Source organism: Pistacia vera, unplaced genomic scaffold (genome assembly GCF_008641045.1).
Source record: "Pistacia vera cultivar Batoury unplaced genomic scaffold, PisVer_v2 Contig784, whole genome shotgun sequence".
NCBI classification, from domain to species: Eukaryota; Viridiplantae; Streptophyta; class Magnoliopsida; order Sapindales; family Anacardiaceae; genus Pistacia; species Pistacia vera.
In genome coordinates this window covers 68,931-94,750 of record NW_022196650.1, presented here as the reverse complement: position 1 = coordinate 94,750, position 25,820 = coordinate 68,931, and the positions used below count along the sequence as shown (strand labels likewise).

The window sequence follows — 25,820 nt, the reverse complement described above, 5'->3', positions numbered from 1 at the left end:
ATTCTACAACCACATTCGATCAGGACGAGGTGTAGCCAAACACATGCGAGCTGCGAGTCAACAGGCATGGGCATAGCCCAACCCTCCCGACCTTCAAAGAGGGATGTGTTCGATGTATGATGATACTTCACCAAATCAAAACAGCCAAAGACAAATGGGGAGGGGGAAGAATCATGTGGGATATGTAATTTTTGTGGAACCATTATTGGCGCTGAGAAGGGGACTTCGACGATACGACGACACGTGGAGAAGAAGCACCCCCAAAATAATGCAGTTGCCCGATGCATCTTCAAGCGGATTAGGTAGACAAATTTAAACTCAACTTAATTTTAATCCAAAATCCTCAACTCTCTCAACATGGCAATACAGTGCACATGTTGCACGAGAGGAAATAGAAAGATATATAGTTGCTACGGACTCTCCCATTTGTTTATCTGAAAATCCTTTTTTTATTCATATGGTTAAAACTGCATTTTGTCTAGCATATACCCCTGTTAATAGAAGTACAAGTAGAAGAGATATACTAAAACTTTATAAAAAAATAAATAATAAACTTAAAAACGAATTTCAAAATTTTTGGAATATATCTTTGCACTTACATCAGACATATGGGCTTGTAGATCAAAAACCGATTTTTTAACTGTCACAGTACATTTCTTAGATCATAATTGGGGTTTACAATAAAAATTGATTGGTTTTAAATTATTATATGAAAAACATAGTGCTGAAACTATTTATTTTACAATTCTTGAAGTTTTGCAAGAATATTTATTAACTGATAGAGTTGTAGCGCTAACGTTTGATAATGCAGTTACTAACACCGTGACAATCTCTTTATTTGTAAAGAGATTGGATTCGTATGTTGAAGACAAATTTTTTCACCAGAGATGTGCTTGCCACATCATCAATTTGATAGTTAAAGTAGGTTTAGATGCTATACATTCGAAGATGGAGACGGTGCGCAGAGCTATCGGATTTATCGTCAGCGGTAGCAATAAAAGATGGCAGGAGTACTTCAAATATTGTAAGCAAGAGAACCCACCGGTTCGACCTTTGAAGTTATGTACAGATATGCCTATCCGTTGGAACCCCACCTACTTGATGTTGGAAAAAGCTTTACCAACCGCGAGACAAATTACGTATTTCGTCAACCGGAAGAACCGTCCAGAGGAAGTTGTCAGCTATGATGATTGGACGGTTTGTGAACTTTTTTTTCATTTCTTCAAATTTTTTATGATGCTACTATTACATTAAGTGGTATTTATTATCCAACTACTAATTTAGTGTTAGATATTTTACTTCAAATTGCTAGAACTTTTGCTCAATATAGATATAATAACATTTTAAGTGAAATTGTCTTAAAGATGGAAGAAAAATATAAGAGATATTGGTTAGATATTTCATTCTTATATGGATTAGGCCTTGTTCTAGATCCTAGGTTTAAATTACACGTAGTTAACTGTATAATTACTTAGATAGGCCAGCATTTAGGACATGATTATACGTCTTATTTGACTGACTTTAAACAAAAATTGGATAGCCTTTTTTCTTTATATGAGAACAGGTACAATGGATGTGGAAGTGGAAGTGGAAGTGGAAGTGGAACGTTCAGGAGAGAGGATCCGAACCTTAATGCAACCCTCCGTCAAGGATCGAGCAAGTGGACATGTGTGGAACGTGGTGAAAATAGTAGCTCTAGCTCATACATACATACATGGACCAAATGAGCTGAATCGCTACCTACAAGTGGACCTGTCCTTTATGACGATGAAGGAGCAACATGATATGGATATTCTTCAATGGTGGAACCAATATGAAAGTCGATTCCCCATTGTAGCCCAAATGGCACGTGACATTTATCTGTGCCGGTTTCTACAATTGCATCCGAGTCAACATTTTCAACGAGTGGTCGGATTGTTGAAGACAGAAGATGTTCTTTAACTGATGAGATGATTGAAGTGATAACGTGTTTACGGGATTGGACTCATGCAGAAAAAAAACTACAACAGCACCCTGAAGATCCCGAACTACTCGAACTCTTTAGGAATACATATTTGAATGATTTAAATATTTTTGACGATGAAAATGAATAATTTTATTAAAAAAAATATTTAATTGTTTATTTGTGAAGCGTGAATGTGTGAAACGTGAATTTATGTTAAAAATTAAAATTAAAATTAAATTAATTAAAATTTTAGAAATTTACTAATCTACCCCTAAGAAATACTAAAAACCCCCTACAAAATTTTGTTTTGGCCCCAAAATAAAAAAAAAGATTAGACGGGGGGGGGGGGGGGGGGGGGGGAAGAGAATTGTCCTGGCCCATAGGACCAGTCCTTAGGATCGGTCCGGGTCCTCATTCTGCTCATGGGCCTGGGAGACCAGTCCCAAAGGACCAGTCCTAGGACAGGCCTGCTTGGGACTGATCCCTGCCCACCTCTAATGTCAAGTAAGAGAATTCACTAACAAATCCTGACCGAAAGTGGGTATTTGTCGTTTTCAAACTTTTTGGGTAGTGAATTGTCTTCAGGGTAAACTTCGAGTGGGAGGATGTCATTCGGCTAAAAAAATAATCCTAACCTAAACCTCTCTCTCTCTCTCTCTCTCTTTTTATTTTATTATTATTATTATTATTATTTAAGAATGGATAATGGGACAAATTTGGGTATTCATGAAAAAAGTGGGATAGACACGGAAATCTTAGTACTCATCCGCATAGAGGAGAAGATCCTGATCCAAATAAAATATACTTTATATATTCTACATATTCACTTAGCAAAATGGGGTAAAAGACTAAAAGATTGAGATACCCATAAAATATATATACTTTTTTAACACCCACAAAGCAGCCAACTTGAGAGACTATGCACTAGAAGATATATGGTATGATTAACAAAATTTTCCAATGAAATAATGCAGGTGAAAAGATAATAAAATAATTTAGAAATAACATAAAAATCTGAGAAGGCTGATGACAAGAGAACACCCCCATTGAAACCTATTAATCCTTAATATTAAATGAATGAATAGCATTCCTATTAATGAATTGGTTATAACTATCTATAGGTTCTCCAAGTCCAACTAATTAAGAAATCTAAATTCACAAATATTTTGAGCAAACACTAATCAATACAAATATTAAATCTAAATGTCAATTATAATCGGAAATAATTGAGTGAATAGAATCAGAAAGATTGTTAATGGCCTCAACAAAGTTGGCGATTTCTTGGCGTTCAACTTCATTTCTAGTTTCTTCAATTTGCAGCCTATGTTGTTCGATCTCCATGAATAGTTGGTGTCGTTTCTCTTTCATTTCGTCGCATCTTTTAAGGGTTTGAGCCAATTTTGAAGCACTACGAACGATGCTGGAGCTTATATTTTTAACTCTTCTCCTCTTTGAATTGGAGTCGCTTTTCTCACCTGTGACAAATAATTATAATAAAAGAAATTATGGAAACCAGTTTAAGTGGAGTCAATCTATATCCATTAATTAGATTAATTTTTTAATATCTATACATAAATCGGTTGTACTATATGCATCATATTGATAATTCTTAATTTATCCTAAAGTTTATAGTAGCCAATTAAATTAGTCAGTGGACCAAAAGGTTAGGTGATGTTCCAGCTACAATCACCTCAATAAATATCATGTAACTTTTGCTCACTTGTTTTCATCTTTATTTATTCATTTGCAACAAATTAAATGGAAAAGGGAATCTAGAAATTGGTAAAATTAGCTATTTATCTATCTTGCTACTTCATTTGCCTTTCACCTATATAAAATCCTCCCTTCTGGTTTCTTTCTTCTTTGTCTTACCCTAATTGAATATTGGAGTCTAACTATTGACCTCAATACTTAAATATCTATAAAGGAAAATTCTAATTGAAGGTAGGTGTCTACATTTTTTAAATTTTGAATATTTATTTTCTGATTTAAGAAAACATCAAAAGATCGAACTTAAAAATTTCCTATATAATTGAATTTTTTTTTTTTTTTAAATTTACCAACTAATTAAGAGACACCAGAAAAAGATGTGTATAATCATAAATCTCAATTAAATTTCTCCAGCCACCAAGAGTATTTCTTCATCCACAATAGATTATGTATCATCAATTAAATACTGAAAAGTCTTATACATATGTATACGTTAACTTATAGGGTGGAAATGTATTTTACTTAAGCTGTATCAGAGTCCGCATGAGTAAAAACAATAATGCGGTTGGTGGTAAATGCGACAGAATTTTCAAAGCCTGCAACTTTGACCAAATAATTTTTTATACTATTAACTCTCCATCACGACAAAAATCAAGTGCTGATTTTAGAACGTACTGACACAAATATGAATCAATGAAAAATTACTATTACTTCTGATAATTCAAATACCTGAAACATGGGTCCCAGAACCACCCACCGGTGCCGGAGGATATGGCCGGAAGGTCAATTGTTGTGGAGATGCATTTCTATGTCTCCTTTGAACAACCTCATTAAGTGCTTGAAAAACTTCTTGGGACATATTAGAAGGAAGATTATGAAGTTTCCGCTGGTGCTTGTCCATTTGCCAGTATGACTGTTGGTGGGTACTGAGTTTCTTATAGTCACGAAGCAAGTTATCCCATTTGTCATTGCATTGATTCTGGCTATGGCGGCAGCCGTGAGCCCAGCAGTAGTTCTCCACCCAATTCCAGCGGAGGTTGGCGGTGGTACGCAGGTGTTCAGTGCTAAGTTTCTTGGCAGTTATAAGGATGAGAGTTTCTTGGATTGTCCAGTTGCCTTTGTGGTACTCGCGGTTGCGGCTAATGAGAGGCGGCAGGTGGTGGTGGTGGTGGTGGAGAGAGGTTTGTGGGTTGGACATGGGCATTAATTGAAAGGAAAGATAAAGTGAGTGAAGGTCGATCACAAGTATGATTATTAGCTTGCTGGATTTCTTCTTTTTGGGAGATCTAGTGGTTTATGAGAGGTTTTCACCAAATCATCATGATGGTGTGGTGAAATTGTTCAAGTAAAAGTATGCATGTGAAGCACTTAATAGAAATAACATACTGATGAACATGTTTAAAAAAGGGCATTTTTTTATAAACAAAAATATAGGAGTATTATAGATTAAAATAAATACATGTTATGATAAGTATTTTTTGTTGTAGTGTATACAATAGTTTGAATTTTATTTGGGATTTGAGGAAATAAAACACTTGAAACAAATAAAATATTAAGTTAATTAATTTGAAGAGGTTAGAGAGTAATGAAAATGATGTTGGGTTACTTCATAAGAAAATAAGGTTAACAATAATAAATCAGGGTTAATTTTTAAGATAGAGAGAAAAACTACACTACCAATGAGATACCAATTAAAACTCTTTCGTTTTAGAAATATCAAAGGAGATGCATTCAATTGCTTCAGTTCCTTAATAATCAAGTCACAAAAAATTAGCAACTCAAGTACTGTGAGATACTAATTTTAAATATAGATATAATAAAACTTCTTTATTGTCAAAATGATGGGAATAACTAATTTTATAACTATGAGAAGATTATAACTTAATAAAGGTGTAGTTACAAAAATTATTGTTTTAATTTTTAATTTTATAATTAATGTTTTAATAGTACAACATTATGATTTCAATTCATGTTTTAATAGTATCAGGATTTTAATTCAGCGCTTCGATTCTTTACTTTTGAAATGGATAGAAGATCGTGTCTTGGAACCAATAGAGATAAGTGTTCTCGATGGAATTGTAAATGCAGTTGTTGCATGGTCAATTAATATGAAGCCATAGACAATTGTCAATTCTTTTTGCACTGCAAAATTAGGATTCCTAATGTTGATGAATTACAAGTTACAAATGAAGAAGATGAGGAGAATCAAAGAGTCATTGCAGAATTGAGTGATCAGATTCGACAACTTCACTACATTAATCGAATGAATATTAATATATTTATCAATCATCTAAATGAGCAACAAGTCATGTATGCTTTAATTGAAGAAAAATTCATTGTCACAATTAGACAAGAAGAGAAAATAAATAATTCCGAGGATGATAGTACAGAAATACAAAAAGTTTTGTACCAAGAAACTCTAAACATGCTTGAGAAGCTAAAAATATTTTGGCTTCAACAAGAAGGTATCCATTTTAGTGAATTATTGCGTACTTGCAAGGTAAACGATATGGTAACAACTCTAAAATATAAATCATTATTTTAAAAACCTTTAGATAAATATTTTATTTCATCTTAAACCTTTAATGTAATATATATACACACACACACACACACACAGAGTAGAACCTCTCTATAGTGATACTCTATATAGGAATAACCTTCATGTAGTCATAAAAAATGTTGGTCTCAACTTGGGTCAGTTATAAATAAGAATAAATTTCACATTATAATAAGTTATAATTTTTCTAGGTCATGTCTTAAGGAACTTGCCTCTACATAATTATAATTATATGTATATTACAAAAAATAAATGTTATGTTACATTAAAGGTTTAAGATGAAATAAAATATTTATTTAAAGTTGTTTGGGACAATGATTTATGCTTTAGAGTTGTTACTACATCTTTTATCTTGTGGGTACTTAATAAGTCGACAGCATGGACACCTTCTTGGTGAAGCCAAAATATATCTAGCTTTCAAGCATGTTTATAGCTTCTTGGCATGAAATTTTTGGTATTTTCATATCACCCTCAAGATTATCTCCTATCTCCTTCCTCTTTTTGTCTAATTCCAGTAATGATTTCTTCTTCAGTTAAAACATACACGACTTATTGCTCATTTGAATGATTGAGGAAGTTATTAATATCCATTTAATTAGTATAGTGAAGTTGTCGAATCTGATCACTCAATTATACAGTCACTGTTTGATATCTATTTTTGTACTATCCTAATGCTACTAAAACAATGAATTGAAATCCTAATACTAATAAAACGTAAATTATAAAATAAGAAATCAAAACAATAATTTTTGTAACTATACCTCTATTAAATTATAACCTCTTTATAGTAATAAATTTAATTGGTCCTAACATTATGACTATATATGTATATATGTATATATATACAAATGGTGGGATATGTAATCTTAAGATTTGAGATCACTGGAGCATCGTGTGTATATAGTAGTTTAGTTTGACACTAACCTAATATAGTCTTTTCTAAGGTTATCAATATGGTAGTGGTTGGTTACATTATGAAATACATCATGACTATGGTGGATCAATAAAAGATTTATCACTCATGATTACGAGGGTAGTCATCTCACCATGCAGTTTGATGATATGGCAACAACCATTAATCTGTGGGCCACAGTGGAATTAAGTTGTCGCACAAATCTGATTTAATCGCAATCGTTAGTTTGATAACCAAACACTAAATATATCAAGGATGTTATTTGAGGATAACACTACTTTTGTACCTCAACCTTGATGGGATAATAGATGAATGAAAGAATTAGATTGCATAATAACCATACCGTTGATAGATATCAGTTCTTCGCTGATCTTTACTTGTTGAGTGACCATGATGCCTTACTAGAGGTTAATCTTGTTCTGTATATTGTGAGATAATTAATTGGTGGTTAATCGCGATACTATTTACTGCAAACATGATAGTGAGCTTACGGGTTACATACATAAAGAGAATTAAATCTAGAATCATATATTTAATCAAAGAAGGGTTAAAGGGTATTTTGGTCTTTTTACTAAGACAATGTAATTTAGTAATTTTGTATAGGTTGTTGCCTATGCCTATTTATTATTTAAATAGAATAAATAAAATTACTTAATTAATATTTAATATAATAATATTAATTGAACAAATTAAAATTACCCTACTTAATATTAAATATAGTTATTAATATTAATTGAAACAAAATACCTAACTAATAATTAATATATTTAGTATATTAATATCAATATTAATTGGAAACCTATTTAATTCTATCATAGATTGGTTTAGTATTAAACCAATAAGGAATAGAATTGTATCCTATTCTAAGATGGAATAGGATTTTAAGTTACACTATATAAGTCAACCTAAATTTAGGTTTCATGAGAGAATTCATTCACTCACTCAAAAATATTACTCAATAATTTGAGAGAGAGCTTTAGCCCTAGCCGCTCATCCCATTCTAGCAAATTGGGATTTTTCCTCTTTGATTGTTCTTGGGTTTTTTCATTATGTTGATACTGAAGCGCAATTTTACTCTTGAATCGAGTTGTAAAGAATTAGAGAAAATGAGCTTCCAATCTAAAGTATCTCAGTCTTTGAATGGATTTTAAGCATGAAAACAGTAAAATCAATACCCAGATACTAGACTTTAAGGTTTAATTAAAAATTTAAATTGTCAACTCTACTGCGTATGTTTTAATTAAACCTTACAGTCAATAAGATTACTTACTCTTAGCTCAGAGGCAAGCCTATTGACATCAAAAGTTTCCATTGCAACATTTTTCATAGCTCTTTTAAGAAACATGCAATATCTAGAAACATGTCTTTTGTTTGCTCATCGAGTCCATCATAACTTATTTTCAACACATCTTAGATCTTTGGATTCGGATTTCTTTTTAAGTTATACAAAACACTTTCCCATTCTAACTTTGTCTTGCCAAGAAGTAGGCCATCCAAAATTTTAAGAGGTAATGGAACACCTTTACCAAATGTTGCTGCCCTCGTTAATAGCTCCTTGTAACTTGTTGGAGGATAATTCAGCTTAAAGGTATGTCGACTAAAAAATTTAAGAGCTTGATTATATTTTAATCCTTTAACCTCATATGGATATAGGTGCTCGAGATTTCCTACGTGGTAGAGACAAATGTCGCTTAATCCACCCATTTTACTTCTGGTTGGTTGACGACATGGAGAAGTTTAACTCTTATCCATTGAGCATCGTTGTTTGGGCGTACACATATCGATCCTTTATGTCATTTTGGATGCATGTCCAAAAAGCTATAAAGCGTGCGGGAAAGAAAACCCATGAAAAGTATTAACTTAGGTGGATATCCCTTGTTCTTTTAAGTACTATAACTTTTCATGTATTTGTAATTACTATAGCTTTATTTTGTCAATCTATTTTGCATTTCATACAAGTAGCCATGTTCGTACACCATACCTCATGCATCATCACCCTCATTAAGGTCCTCGATTTCGCATGTTTTGCCTCATATCCAGTATATAATTTTAACCATTATTATTGTTATACTAATATCACATTATAGTTATTGACAAATGTTTGCTACCTGTGGATAATGTTGGAGATGAGAGTGTCCGTAAGATCCCACAATTCCAGGTGCAACTTTCTTGATTTGAATGCCGTAGATTTACATCCCCATGATACGTAGTCTATATGCGACAATCCGTTGTAGACCATTGATGTCGACAGCCATCAGCACATTAACGGGAGGCTGCCTTTGTATTTTAATGAGTGCTTGACTGTTGACCATGTTACCATTCAAGTGTGGATTGATTTCTTACAAAAAGTTAAAGACATCTTAGTGGCTAGAACCCGACGTAAGACATTATTCTTATTTAAGCACTGGAAATATTATTTTTAACTATATTACCATGTTTTTTTTTTTCAGCATACTGATATTTACATGTTTATGTTACATCTTCGACAGCGCTGTAACACAAACATAGTCCCACAAGATTGCATTTCAGCACATATTCTACTGCACATTGGATGTTACGATGATACAATGGGGCCTAGATGTTAAGGAATACGTGGATAGACATAGACTTCTTTGTCAATCGCACTCATGCTAAGATGTAGATACAGTATGTATTTCAAGATATATTCGTCTACTAATATACGTATTGTGTTCTTTATATATAATGGGATTCTAATTTTTGTATAGATGTTCCAATTAATGTTGGTAACATGCATTGGTGTGTGGGCGACTAGACTTGGCAACATGGAGATTGGATATTTAAAAAATCTTCATTCTAAAGCCTCAAAATTCAAACATATAGGAAACTAATTTCAACTAGAAACCTAACATAGGTTTTATTAATCTCTCTCCATAAGAGCTACTCCTTAACTCCCACTTTCTAATTAAGAACTTGTGCTGCAAGGGATAAGTGATCAACTTGATATGTAAAATCGAACATAAGATGCAATTTTTATAAATTAATGTGAATGTAACAATTTATGACCTTTAAACATATAACTAAAATTAATAAGGTTCACATTGTAAAAACAACTTCAATTATTCTAGAACATTACCAAATTTCAAAAAGCAACATTTTTACTCAAAGCCGTAGAATCATATTACCATTTCATGTACAAATTTTCTTTTTCTTAAAACGGTAACGACTCATATCACATAGTATCCTTTGCGCTCATTCACAATCATCACAATTTAGAGTAGTTGATTTAGGGGGTGTAAATGTAAAAAATTAAAACTGCAGGAATTTTGGGGGTGTAATTGTCACAATTGAAAACTGTTAGGGGTGAAACTGTCAAAACCGAAAGCTGGAGAGAGAAAAAATGGTCCACCCGTGGGTCCACCCGTACTCTTATAGGGTAGGGCATGGGTCCAAAATATTGGACCCGTATATATCCACCCGTATAAGACCCGTACCCGTTTTACCCGGCCCGTACCCGGCCCACCCACCCGTTTTGCCAGGTCTAGCTCCATATAATCTTTTGTTGTTTTTTCATAATATTTTGTTGGAGTTAATCATTCTCTCATACAATTTTGATCTCCTCTTGTGTCTACTAAGGCTTGTGTAATAATATCTAATTCATGATTAATATTGATCCTAATGTAAACATGCCATTTTTGAAATTAAATTCTAGAGATTTCATTAATAAATGATTCTTCGGTTTCTTCAATAATTTGTAATTCTGATTTTGAAGTTGATGATTGTCCTATAGTTTCTTTAGAGGCTTTTAAACATAATAAGTCTGTCTTAATTTCAAAATTATATTTTTGTAATTCTTTAACTTGATTTTTAGAATATTAATTTCTCCTTGCAAATCACTTAGAGTAACTTGTGTGGGTTTTTCAAATCATTTTAATATATCTTTTAAATTATAAGAATCTACATCTTTTTGTTTTTCTTCAGATACAATTAATTCTTTAAGTTTTAATAAATACTCTCTTTTAATATCTTCATCTTGAATTTTATCAATAATATCTAATATAAATTCTTTTGATTTAGTGATAACATTTGTTGACTTCGGTTTGGATATTGATATCATATTTATTGATTTCATTGCACAGTAACAAGACCCTATGCAATCATAATCTTCAGAGTTTTGTGAAGACTCACTTATTTTTTTAGAAGAGTTTTTTTAAATTTGATAAATCATATCTTCGTTATCTGTATTATAACTAGATTCTTTTTCATAGTCTGTTTGAATAATATTTAATAATTGTTGTTTTGATTTTGAATCTATTTCTAATTTTTTAATTTGATCTTTTATTGGACACTTAGTAACATAATGGCCTTGTTGTTTACATTTCCAACATATGATAGATTTTTCAGATATTTTCTTATTAGAAGATTTTTTCTTTTTATAGGGCTTATCGTAAGATTTTTCTTCATTTTTATAATCTCTTTTGTAATAATGTTTTCTATATTGTTTTTGTTTTTTGATCTTTTTTATATTTAACAGAGGGAGGTAATATTTTCTTATAGCTATATTGACTACAAAATCCACTTAATTCTGTTTTCTTATGTTTTAATTCATTTTTTAATTTAGCTTTTAATTTTAAATTAGTGCAAATTATTAAAGCTTCATTGTTAACAAAACTAATTAAATTTCCATAAGTTAAATCTTCATAAGGTATATTTCCATCAAATTTTTTGTATAATGCATTTTTAACAATTTGACTAAATAATCTAGGTAAACCGTCTAAGAACCTTTCTTTCCAATAGGGTTTCCTACAGTCTGTTCTTGTGAATACTTTTGTAAAAACATATCTTTATACCATCTAAAATCTGTCATAGTTGGACATCTTAGGTTTGATAATATTTCTTGTGATCTTTTTTGAAAACTTGTTGGATCTCCTACAAAGCTTTTAGTTATTGCATAGATTAATGTAGAGAATGTGTCTTCTTCTTCTTGTTCATACTCTAGCTGACTTGTACCTTCTGTTTTAATTTTTCAAATATTTTTTTGTTGCATGTAATATTAATTTTCGATGAGCTTCTGTTAAATAATTATCCCACCAATTTTTTAGCATTCCTGTAAATCCTGAAACTAATATTTTTGCTATTTGGTGATCAGTATTTTCGTGGACTTTTTGGGCTAATGCTAACATTGTCATTTCTTGTAAAACATTTAATATTTAATGTTCAGCTAATCCATCTATATTCCATTCATCTATTCCTGTTCCATTATAGGTAGATCTTGACATTTGAGTTACATCTTCGAATTGTATATCTGGAAAGGAAGGTCTTGGGTAATAATTTTGAGTTTTTTGATATTTCATATTAGTTCTCATTTTATTAATAGATAAATTTTGGAAATTTTGATTTAATTCTTCTATAAGATTGGATTCTATAAGAACATTAATGTTTGATTTTGAAGGTGCTAATTCATTAACTTTTTTGGTAATTTTTTCTAGAATAGTATTGTGATTATTGAATTTTATTATTTCTTCTTTTGATATATCAAAAGGTTCAAAAAATGGTTTAACATATTTTTGTGAATAAAGGGCTGTTGAAGTGCAATTCTACTCTTGAATTGAGTTGTAAAGAATTAAAGAAAATGAGTTTCCAGTCTAATGTATCTCAATCTTTGAATGGATTTTAAGCATGAAAACAGTAAAATCAATACCCAGATATTTAAGGTTTAATTAAAATTTTAAATTGTCAATTCTACAGCGAATGTTTTAATTAAACCTTACAGTCAATTAGATTACTTACTCTTAGCTCAGAGGCAAACCTATTGATATCAAAAGTTTCCATTGCAAAATTTTTCTTAGCTCCTTTAAGAAACATGTAATATCTAGAAACATGTCTTTTGTTTGCTGATCGAGTCCATCATAACTTATTTTCAACACATCTTAGATCTTTGGATTCGGATTTCTTTTTAAGTTATACAAAACAATTTCCCATTCTAACTTTGTCTTGCCAAAAAGTAGGCCACCCAAAATTTTAAGAGGTAATGGAACACCTTTACCAAATGTTGCTACCCTCGTTAATAGCTCCTTGTAACTTGTTGGAGGATAATTCAGCTTAAAAGGCATGTCCACTAAAAAATTTAAGAGCTTGATTATATTTTAATCCTTTAACCTCATATAGATATAGGTGCTCGAGATTTCCTACGTGGTAGAGACAAATGTCGCTTCATCCACCCATTTTACTTCTAGTATGGAGAAGTTTAATTCTTATCCATGGAGCATCGTTGTATGGGCGTACACATATCGATCCTTTATGTCATTTTGGATGCATGTCCAGAAAGCTATAAAGCGTGCGGGAAAGAAAACCCATGAAAAGTATTAACTTAGCTGGATATCCCTTGTTCTTTTAAGTACTATAACTTTTCATGTATTTGTAATTACTATAGCTTGATTTTGTCAATCTATTTTGCATTTCATACAAGTAGCCATGTTCGTACACCATACCTCATGCATCATCACCCTCATTAAGGTCCTCGATTTCGCATGTTTTGCCTCATATCCAGTATATAATTTTAACCATTATTATTGTTATACTAATATCACATTATAGTTATTGACAAATGTTTGCTACCTGTGGATAATGTTGGAGATGAGAGTGTCCGTAAGATCCCACAATTCCAGGTGCAACTTTCTTGATTTGAATGCCGTAGATTTACATCCCCATGATACGTAGTCTATATGCGACAATCCGTTGTAGACCATTGATGTCGACAGCCATCAGCACATTAACGGGAGGCTACCTTTGGATTTTGATGAGTGATTGACTGTTGACCATGTTACCATTCAAGTGTGTATTGATTTCTTACGAAAAGTTAAAGACATCTTAGTGGCTAGAATCCGATGTAAGACATTATTCTTATTTAAGCACTGGAAATATTATTTTTAACTATATTACCATGTTTTTTTTTTTTCAACATACTGATATTTACATGTTTATGTTACATCTTCGACAGCGCTGTAACACAAACATAGTCCCACAAGATTGCATTTCAACACATATTCTACTGCACATTGGATGTTATGATGATACAATGGGGCCTAGATGTTAAGGAATACGTGGATAGACATAGACTTCTTTGTCAATCGCACTCATGCTAAGATGTAGATATAGTATGTGTTTCGAGATATATTCGTCTACTAATATACGCATTGTGTTCTTTATATATTAATGGGATTCTAATTTTTGTATATAACATGGAGATTGGATATTTAAAAAATCTTCATTCCAAAACCTCAAAATTCAAACATATAGGGAACTAATTTCAACTAGAAACCTAACATAGGTTTTATTAATCTCTCTCCATAAGAGCTACACCTTGACTCCCACTTTCTAATTAAGAACTTATGCTGCAAGGGATAAGTGATCAACTTGATATGTAAAATCGAACATAATATGCAATTTTTATAAATTAATGTGAATGTAACAATTTATGACCTTTAAACATATAACTAAAATTAATAAGGTTCACATTGTAACAAAAACTTCAATTATTCAAGAACATTAACAAATTTCATAAAGCAACATTTTACTCAAAGCCGTAGAATCATATTACCATTTCATGTACAACTTTTCTTTTTCTTAAAACGGTAACGACTCATATCAGATAGTATCCTTTGCGCTCATTCACAATCATCATATGTTATTATGATACCTTTATCCTGGGTAACATCGCTTCACAGCATGTATATTATTCCAGTTGGACAATCATGTATTATTACCTTTAACCTGGGTAATTGGGTGATTCATTTCATAATATTATTACATCGTATCAGTAACTATGAACTTGAGCCAAAATGTTTTCTGAATCATTAAACCTGTGTAAAACTCATTTTTTCTTATTTAAATAAGATGATTGAAAACTAAAGGGTTGGAAAATTTTAGAAAAGAGACGTTAATAAAAATTATATAACAATAGACCTTTTGTATTCAAAATAATTTCCATTTTTAATATCATGAATTAATAATTTTACCTGTTTTTTAGTCCAAAATAGGTATTTTAGGTCAAAATGCCCATTTAAACCTTATTTTAACCGTCTCTCTCTCACAACACACTCTATGTAAATCTCTTTTTCGAAAAACAAAATAAAATACGCAAAAATTTGTCATTCAAACTTCAAACAAAATTTTCATGTTCTGAAATTTCGAAAATTTGGGGACACTTCTCCTATATTTCAGCTTTCTATTCCTTAGTTGTTTCTTCCGCAGAGTGATTCCTCTATCGCACTTTCAGTGAAAGAATCACTCTAGTTCTCAAAATTTGTTCCTTCTTGTCTACTACCTCCAAGGGTTGCTTTTTATATGACTTATCCTCTGACATTTGACCTTTCCAAACAACACCATGGTTAGTAGAATCAATTTCATATTGACTCTTGAATTGGTTTTTTTTATTTTTTGCATAGAGAGTCAATGTAGCTTGTAACTCGTCCTTGGTGACACATATTTGACCTTTCCAAACAATACCATGGTTAGTAGAATCAATTTCAAGGAGTTCATCGTTTGCATCATGTATTTTTAATAGAAATCTGAAGTTCACACGCCTCATCATAGTTGAGATTGTACAAGTATGGACCATGTTGGCAGCTTCATTTACTAGAGGCATTGTTGTTTTGGAAAGTCTCCAACCTCGTTAGAAAATCTTACCAGATTACCATAACTTGTCGTCCTAAAATCAGACCCATGACACAACACAATGCGATCATCATAATTGCGAGTCATCAAATTAACCAAAAGTATATCATTATTGGGAATATCACCAAGCCTCGGACCCATACAAGAGGACTAAAAACGGATGCACTAGTACCTTGTGTTAATATTGTATTGTCACTGCAATCTCGAATGTGATTTATGCATGGTAGAAGGAACAACACAACTCAATTGGTTACTACCACTTGTCGATTTAAATGTTGTCACCACTACAACTTCTCGAGATGAACTTGATCTAACATTACACAAATAGTGTATATGTTAGGCATAAAAGAAAGAAATGAAGATGATTGTCATTGGAAAGTGCTACTTCTTTGGATGGGAAATGGGTTTTACACTTGATCTTAAATTCTTAAGGATTTATATATAAAGCTTCATAAACATCTTAAAAGAATTTAGTGAATGTCCATGTCTTCTCAATCATTAAAGGAATGTCAGTTCTGTCCACATATATCCTCCCATTATTAGACATTGTTTTCCCACTCACAATTTTACTCAATCAAGACAGGAATGGCGAAAGTCAGTGTATGTACTTTGCATTGAAAAATAACCTTGTTAATCACTTGCATTAACAATAAGAAATAATGAATACTACTAAATACACATTTTTTCTGTTTTTAAATATTGTTAGATTAACTTCATTTGCAATGCAATTTCTCATTAATATCAATTTTATGTAATAAACAAATTTAATTATTCAATTTTAATTTCATAAATTAACATATTAAATAAATAAAAAAATGTATAGAATAAAATCATAACAACATTTAATAGTTTGACTCGAACACGAACTTGAGTGATTGAACTTGAATGACTAGATTGGAGCAATTGGATTGAGTAACAAGACTCGAGCAATTGGATTGCAACTAGACTCGAGTTTCTTCAAAAAACTTGGAAATTAGTTCAAAATTGAGTTGCATTTCAAGTAAACAACTAAATCCATTTTCTATTGGTAACACATACAATCATATAAAAAGAAACAACATATATCTACAAAGTTAAAAGCGAACAAAGTATTGAAAAAATGCCTTTATACTTATGAAAATATATTCTTTATACATCAGATTTGGAGTTAAAAAATGTGTTTGTAATTAGAGTGACGAAGGTAGATTGAATTAAAAGTGAGAGATGGAGTGGCTTAAGGGGAGAAGAGATGAGTGGGGTAAAGGTTGGGCTTCTCGAAAAGGGCAAAATTGTACATAAAAGTTAAGAAAGAAAGGTCTTGACGACAATCGAAATTAAAATAAGGTTATTTGTTAGTTTGGGATTTAAAATCAAGTAAATATCTCTACTTGAAGTTGAAGGGTGAAATAGGGAGAATATTATTACTTCTCTTATGGTAGGCTATTTATAAGTATATGAGCCACCTCTTGGTCTTGGGAAGTAACATGTTAGCATTTAGACAAAATGTTTGATGTCATGAATTAGTTTCACATGTTCACTTAGAGTTAGCTTTTAAATAAGTCATATCACATTTCATGTATTATAATAATAATTCAATAATTTTCTTATTGAAAAATTATGTCATATCATAACCCTCCAAATATTCCCAGTCTACATTTTTAGTAGGTGGAGTTAACAATAACATTGCTTAATTTTTACTTTTATCTTTGGGTAGAAAAAATTGCCTAATTTTAGTTGTTACTGTCATACTCGTATAAATATAATAAGCTTTCTGCAGTTACTTCTAAGAAGGAAACATTGTTATATTTCGAAAACCACTTCACCCATAAAACCTTATTTCTTTTCTTTTGGAGGAAAAACAAAGCAAGCTCAATGTTTGTTTGTTGTGAAAAATGCCAAACCCAGACTTGTCCTTATAGCAAAAGCTTGGTGAAGTAGATATATTCTTAACAAATAAACATACCCACAGCAGCCAAATTATAAAACAACATTCGATTTAGCATACACTAGTGATTGTTATCCCATTCATTTAAAGAGTATATACATATTAAATAAAAGCTTGATCCATGCTCCTGATAGAACAAAAGTAATCAAAACAAAAGCATATAATAAAACACAAAAACAAAAGGGCTTTAATTTAAGAAATTGGTTATATAGTGCCCAACAAGACCATGTTTTCATTCCCAAGTAACTGATATCATAGAGTTGGCAAGCCCTGATTCCTCAAAAGTTAATTTGCTCTCGTAATCCAAACTCTTTGAAGCTCCTGGGATTGCGTGTGTCAAGCGAAATGGCTTTGTCTCAGCTCCCTCTAGTTGAGAATAACAGAAAGACCATAGCAGCTGCACAACGAGAAAATCAAATAAAAAAGGAGGCTACTTCAATCTTACAATCTTAACAATACACTATGAAGCATATTATGGCTTTAAATTACCGATAAGTAATTCCAATTGGATTGCCAGGAATACCAATGTATTGTTAATTTAATTCACCAGAGTGAGCTGCTTATGAGCCATGACTAATGCATCATTTCATAATCATATTCGAGCAGTCTCCACTGAACAGTATGGTGAAAATCGCTCTAATAATCGAAAGCATAACCATAACATTGCGGTTAGGTTAAGTTATTAAGGCCTTTGGTTTCAACCAAGTGGCATGCAGGTTCAACTTCCCTTCAGGCCACATGCTTGGGTGAAAAACGTAGGAAAGTCAAGGTTCAGATATCAGAAAAAATTATAACAATAATCATGGTTTATCAGTCATCCTTTCTGTGCCTACATAATCCAATGAGATCCGCATTCAAACAAATGATTCAAAGAAGGCATATAGGTTGAGTATTACATCATATAACAGCAGAATACATGAACCTCTAAATGTATCCAAACCTGTATTTGATCTGTACGTAAAAAATTTCTCTGCATCCTCCGTCCATCAGGGAGACGGACACCAACCCTGCAAAGAAGACTCCTATCACCTTTGGGTTCTTCATGTAGAGGTGGATATGTAGGTTTCTTAGTAGTACATGTTTCATCGTCAGTAATAGTTACAACTTCATCACTAGGTATCACTAGAGTAGAGTCCTTTATGTTCTCCATAGAAGCTGCCAATGCTTGCAGCACTTCCTCGTCTTCTTCATCAGCTTCCTCTGTGGACACTGCAGCATATGAACTCTAATTTATATTACATTCATATATAATGCATTAAATAAATGGCAGACACCTAGATAATCTAGTGTTTGTGTATCTGTGCTAAATAACCACAAGGATAAATACAAACAACATTTTGTCTCTGCTTGGATTTGAAAAAAGAACCTAGAACCTATCATTGCTCCTATTGTCTAGAGATATTAACAATTATAATCAAAATTGTAAGAATCACTTTCAGAAACCTCCAACACAAATAAGAAAAAAACGACAAGATGACAAAAAATAATTTTATAAAAATAAATAAATAAAAAAAGAGAAAGAGAGAGAGAAGGGTTAAGTATAATTTTTCAAAGCACATTGGAGTTTGGCTAACAGCAAGACCAGGTCAAAAATGGTCCAAAACATTTTTTGCAACTTAAGAGTTGAATGCAAGAGAAAAATAGTCCAAAACATACATCACAACTTAAGAGTTTAGTTTAGGAGATAATCATGCATGGTAGAAGATAAAAGTCACAAGAAAGGAAAAATACTTTTTAACACTTGAAAGAACAAGTTCAGAGTGTTTCTTCAAGAAAAAATCCATTAGAAGACAAAAGAAAATAGATTCAGAAAGAAAAGAATATGTACGGAGTTATTGACAAGCAAATAAAACAAATGACTTTTAGTAACATAAATATCAATAAATGAAACCTTATTGACATGCACCAGTAGTAAAGCTTGCAAACAAAGTTCATCTAATGGGGATGCTGAACTCCATTAACAAATATGACCGAAAATATTATACATTTTTCACTAGACATTTTGCAATTTTAAATATAAGTTTCACTTAAACTAAAATTCAAGCAGTCAGGTTCGTTCCACATTAAACTCCACTACCAACACCATAACATCTCATATTAAGAAACAATGAATGCAATTCAATAACTCTCCTTGCACAATAGTAACCCACATACTATAGCAGGTTTTTCAAAGAAAAATGCAATAATGACTAAACTAAAGTGCAAATTTTAGACTTAAATTAAAATAATCACACAAATGAAACTTCAAGCAATTCTTTATTTGAGCTCGCACAGCGACATTATATGTTTAATTAATAAGGCAGAAACATGTAGAGATCATAAATTCACCTTTGATTTTTTGTTGAGGAGTCATAGAACTTCCTCTTGGGCGTTTATGAGACAAAGTTGCATGTTGATCCTTTGGACCACCATCCATGAAAGGAACTAGATCCTAAAATTATAAATATGTTAAGTGAGAACAGCAAGTCAACACAATAAAAATCATCATTGAGCAAAAACAATATTATATGTATTGTTACTAAACAAATATTTGGAAGAACTTTCCAATCTTTTTAAAAAAATTTCCGCAAAAATAAAATTATTCACTGCTGGGAATGTACCTCTAGCAAACTCTCAGGTTGGACCATTCCACACCATGAGCGCATCTTTTGTCCTGTGATTGGGTCAATGACAAGAACTACTGGAATGGAATCCAGTTTGTAATAGGTGCAAACTTTCCTGCCTTCACTTGTATCATCATACACCTATTTGCAAACCCCAAGATCAGTTAGATGAAGAAGATGATACTAATAAAACCTTTCCCTGTTCACATCAAACAGCACCCAAGAAATGGTTCAAAATTTCATGAACAGTGAAGTATAATAGGGTCATCCGGTGTAGGTGAGATTCAAACAAAGGAGCAAAGGAGTAGACTTTGTATTATAGTGAGCTGATGGCTGGAAATGAAGAACCTGGAAGTGTACTTGGCTATTTAAAGTGATGTTTTATTTGTTTCAGGAGTTATTTCATGGTCCATGGATCATGGTTTTTGGTGTTTATTAATAAAGATTGACCAAGCAAAGTAACACCAAATATATTTAGGAGAGAAGAAAAAACAAGAAAAAGAAAAACAACAGGAATTTTAGCATGTGAATTAGGTAGACGAATAATTCTAAATGCTCCCATGACACAACTTTAGGACTAACAACCAACTACCATGGAAACTTTCTATCAAACTAAGTTTTTTTTTTTTTTTTTTTTTTTTTTTTTAAATAAGGTGTCTAGGCCAGCTTGCGCGCACCTCGACTAATATCTTGTAGGCAATTAGCTCTTCATACTAGTTGAGTGGGTCACAGCTTTAGCTTTCGGCTTCAACCAGTATTTCTTATATAAATATGCCATGAATTCCACAACATGATTAGAAAGGATAAGAAACTACAAAAGATTTAGTGAATATATGTGGCTACAATCTTTCCTTCCTACAGTGGGCAGCCCAAGGCAACATTAGTTGACTCTCAGCTCACTATAGATTATCTAACTTATCCATACCATGAGAAAAAAAGTTACTAATTCTTAAACATTCCAAATATTTATCAGTTGAATTTTTCAAGTCCTCCATTTGAAGCCTCTCAATGACAGTGAAGTCCTTGTCAGCACTGACCAAGAACTCAAATCTCCTACCTCTATACAGTAATTGAAAATTAGGTTAAGAAGACAACTATTAAACACTGGGGATGGCCTCATGTTGCATTTGTCTATACTAAACAGATCTGAGAGTAAGGCTTAAACTTACATTTATCTACATATCATAAAATATCAAAGCATTGGAAGTATGTCATTTAGTAGCATTGAAGGATTTTGTAGTACTCCATCAATTTAAACTGATAAAGGAGAATATTTAAGAACATAAAAGACCAAAGCTTTATAATTACCTGCCAAAAGATAAAGTTCGTACTAATAGTTTGGGAAACAGCTTCATTTGCCCATGTATCCCTATTAAGCTTTAGAAAGCATATATAGAACACAGGAAGTGAGTAAACATAAAGACAAAATTCAACAGAAGGTAAAAATATAATTACCATATGAGAACTGAACTCCTTTGTAGATTGCAAGTTCACTAGGAGCCATTTGTCCTGAACAGAGGCAGCATCTTTGGCCTGAATTTACAAACGGAGTTTCAAATTGAGTTGGGTTAAATAAAACAGGTAGACAAGTACAACATACTACTATATAGCAATCAGACAAATCAAGACTCGGCAGGAAGTTTCTTACAACTCTGTATAACAGTAGATCAGCTAAATTATCCCTAAAACAACCCCACATTAACTGACACTCCAATTTTTTTTTTTTTCAGGCACTAAATTATCAAAAATTATATATCATGAACAATATATAGTGATATTTAAAGCCATCAGAGTCAGGAGCAAACTATCCAAAATTCAAAGAAAGACCCAAACTATCCAACGCACAAAGTCTTAATCACACTAAGCTCTTCAAGCAAGAAGCAAAAACGAAGATGAGGCACTGTTACTTTCAGATTTATAACATTTGCTAAAGCCAGTCAAAGGAAAGCATAAGCATGAAGGTGTTGAAAGAGTTATAAACAAAGTTTTCACAAATTTCTAGTCACAAAGAAATAGAAGTTTAAAGTTCCAAATATATGAGCATGTGGTGTAATTAGATATTCAACAACTTATTGTGTTGGAAAGAAGAAAAAGAAGAAGTGAGCTTGTCCTACGGTGTTTGAAAAAAATAGTAACCCATTGTAGGTTGACTATAACCACTAACAAAGTGGAAAACAGAGAATTTTCCAATTAGCAGTTCAATTCCAACATTAACTTGAAAAGATTTCCAAGTTATAAATCTGCACTCTCCCGGTTTCTCTAGATCATTATCTTCATCGTTTCAGTCAACTACTTTCCTATACACAAAATCACAAAGAGGATAGGTTGAAAAAGCAAAAGAAAGATTTTCCTACTAACATAGAGGAAAACAGAGAAATTTCCATTTAGCAGTTCAATTCCTAAATTCGCTTGAAAAGATTTTCAAGTTATAAATCTACACTCTCCCAGTTTTTCTAGATCATCATCAGCATCATTTCAGTTAACTACTTTTCTATGCACAAAATCACGAACAGTACAGGTTGAGAAAGCAAAAGAAAGACTTTCTCTAGAAAATAGGAAGAGCAATTCCATTAGACATTGTTTCTGAAAGCAGTTCTCAAAGTCCTAAAACTGACCATATTCTATAAATGTTAATTTATTAAAACACTATATAAAAAATCTCCTACATGAGTCATCACAGCCCATCAGTTAAGGCATGCATTGGCAAAAATCATCAAAATCCAATCCGCTAATAGAACTATAATTTATACTCTATACAATTGATTATGGTCATTCAAATATAGCAAAACATGTCAGTTTAGCATATAAATAACACAGCTAGAAACTAATTGAATATTATGCCAATACCTTTTCAAAAGAGCCATTGAACATTAGATGAAAAGGTGGACGATATAAAGAAGCAAGATTATCTCGTGAAGTATCTGCTGAAGAAGTAGCACCTTGATCGGATTCCCAAACCCCAGGATGCTTCATTTCCTCATCAAAATTCCGGAATGCGATTAAGGAGCTTGGTTCATGTCGTCCTTCCCTCGACATGCTACACGAATATAAATAAATCTCCCAATTAAAGATGAAAAAGCTCCATTTACAAAATTAACTAACAACTACCCTCCACCAATAAGAATAAAACACAACACTGCATGTTTTTATCCAGCTCAATGACGGTAGCCCACAAACTCAGAAAAGATGCAAATGAATTTACATAAAACCCTTTCGACTAACGAAAATTGCAAAAGAAAACATACCCATAAAAGGCAGCATCATCATAAAGTGTCTCCCTAACAACAGGAAGGGGAGGCCGTACTTCATCTCCAGCATCTAGCACAGAGTTTGCAGGTCTATGACAATATATGGAAACCAAAACCAACATTATGAAACAAATATAAACACCAAAACAAATAGTTGACCAGAATGAAGTGTGTAACCTACAGTGAATTCTCAACAGCAGTATTTGAAATAGGATTTTCTTCCGGTGAAGAGTGTGCAGTTGATACATTTGCTCCACCTTCATTACCCACATAGAACAGCTGAATAGCTTCCTCAAGCTTCCAACTTGTGGCCTGTAGGAGGCATCAAAAAGCAAAATTTACTAAAACAACTTTTAATTTTCACTATTATAGCTAAAAGTTTGATCATTCGAAGTTAGATCTTTTTTCTGATGCTGAAGGCTCAAATCACTCTAATAAATCCAGAATGCACATGAAAAAAATAAACCCTCAAAATTTTAAAGCAATAAAAATTACAAATTAGAGGAAAAAAAAAAAAAAAAAAAACCTGTAAAAATTGTATAGCGGTCTCGGTGGTTTGTCCAACGGCGATCTCGAGAAACGAAGAGACCAAACTCTGCTTATCATTCTCATTAGCTGATAATACAGATTCCATGTCACTCTTTTTCTTTTTCTCCAATTATTTCTACTCTTTCTCTTCGTCTTCAATATATATATCCATTTATTTATTTTCCAAATCTTTGGGTAATCCTATTTCGTTTCGTCTCCGTTTCCTATAGGGATATTTTTATTTCCCCGATTGGGGGTTAATTCCTTGACCTCCCTCGTCTTAAGTGAAATTTTTAAAACCCCCTATAAGTTGAAAATTAACACTTATTTCCCTTGTATTGTGGCTGAATGCTGATCCTCCCTATAAAGTTGTAGTTTGTTTCTTCGTAAAATTCTTCATTTATTTGGGCTACACGCTACACCTACGAAACCCAACATTTTTTGACTCGATGGACCATTTTAGTACATGCCTAAATCTTGATTGTTTGTTATACTAAATGCACCCCGGGGAAACTCTTTCAACACTCCCATTGTCCTCCTCTGTTTTTCACTATAGTTATGTTATTCAGTATCCAACCAAATTCTTTAAGCCTCGTTAATAAAAAAAAAATTATTTCATATTAAATTTTTGAATGTATTATGATTTCCATGAACAATGCTTTTTCTAATTCTCTTATCTATTTTTTTGTGAGTAATACTACTTATCGCCAAACTTATGTTATTGTATAATATGTGTCATGCTTATTTTATTTAATACAATATCACTTTATTTATATGTAATTTAGTACATATTTTAGAATTTATTAGGATATGTCTTGGAATGAGATGAGTAACATTATAACCTTAACAACAAAGCAAGAAGCAATTATCTAAAGCATTTTTTATTTCATTCTCTTCTTTCTAATTTGTTAAATCAATAAGGTAACTCCAAACATAAGAAATCACTTTGGAAGAGATTGAATAAGAGTAGTTTTGAAGCAATTTATTTAATTTTAATTCCCACCCAGAAATTGAAACCTAGATCAATACAACAAAACTCTTCAACGATAACACATTGCTATAAACAATCTTAATATATTTTTGATGTCTTGTCATTTTCAAATATAATTGACTATAAAATTTAAGTCTACCTTCTCAATAATTAAAAAAAAAAAAAAAAAATTAAAAAAAGGAAATAGCACCTAGTGCCACCATTATTTTATAGTTTTGGCTTCTCCTTGAAATGTATTTTTAAAGCCGCTAAAGAATTAGGTAAAATATAGTTTTAGGAGAAACATGATTCATAATTTTATGAGTAAAAAACTATTTCTGATAAAGTTAGATATAGATTAAAAAAAAAAAAAAGAATGAAAGTTATGTTGTGAGTGGTGGACTTTCACCAATTTGGCATATGGCCCATACAAGTTTACTTAAAAGACACATGGCCTATGCAAGTCAACTTGAAGACATATGATTCATGCAAGTCCATTTAAAGACACATGGATTATGATTTATTATTGGATAATTGATCTTTATGAGAGATATGTCAGTGAGAAAATGCTATAAATTAAGCATATTTCCTTCATTTAGACACGACTCAATTGAGAGAAAAAATAATAAAAGCTTCTCCTGTCGGCTCTCTTTATTTTGATCTTTTATACTCAATCTTATTAGTTTATTTATTGCAGTTACACCATTAAGATTATAACATATTATCAGCATGAGGAACTCAGTAAGTGTAATGGTTCTATTCATTCATTTTATTATATATTATAT

At 31.9% G+C, this 25,820-nt stretch overlaps 2 protein-coding genes across 2 annotated transcripts; both read right to left on the bottom strand.

Annotated features, from left to right (window-relative positions):
• Positions 1 to 3,151: 3,151 nt before the first annotated feature.
• Positions 3,152 to 4,853, bottom strand: LOC116116813. Its single transcript, XM_031402866.1, has 2 exons — positions 4,385 to 4,853; positions 3,152 to 3,420 (listed from the first exon to the last, which is right to left on the bottom strand). Exons 1-2 carry the CDS (start codon positions 4,851 to 4,853, stop codon positions 3,152 to 3,154), a joined length of 738 nt encoding a protein of 245 aa, XP_031258726.1.
• Positions 4,854 to 17,718: 12,865 nt separating this feature from the next.
• LOC116116811 (plant UBX domain-containing protein 7) lies at positions 17,719 to 24,285 on the bottom strand. The gene is made up of 10 exons (XM_031402864.1): positions 24,064 to 24,285; positions 23,719 to 23,849; positions 23,535 to 23,627; positions 23,137 to 23,326; positions 21,745 to 21,822; positions 21,598 to 21,666; positions 20,287 to 20,430; positions 20,015 to 20,117; positions 18,627 to 18,895; positions 17,719 to 18,083 (listed from the first exon to the last, which is right to left on the bottom strand). The coding sequence occupies exons 1-10, from the start codon at positions 24,169 to 24,171 to the stop codon at positions 17,919 to 17,921; spliced, it is 1,350 nt and encodes a 449-aa protein (XP_031258724.1). The 5' UTR covers positions 24,172 to 24,285; the 3' UTR covers positions 17,719 to 17,918.
• Between the last annotated feature and the right edge of the window lie 1,535 nt (positions 24,286 to 25,820).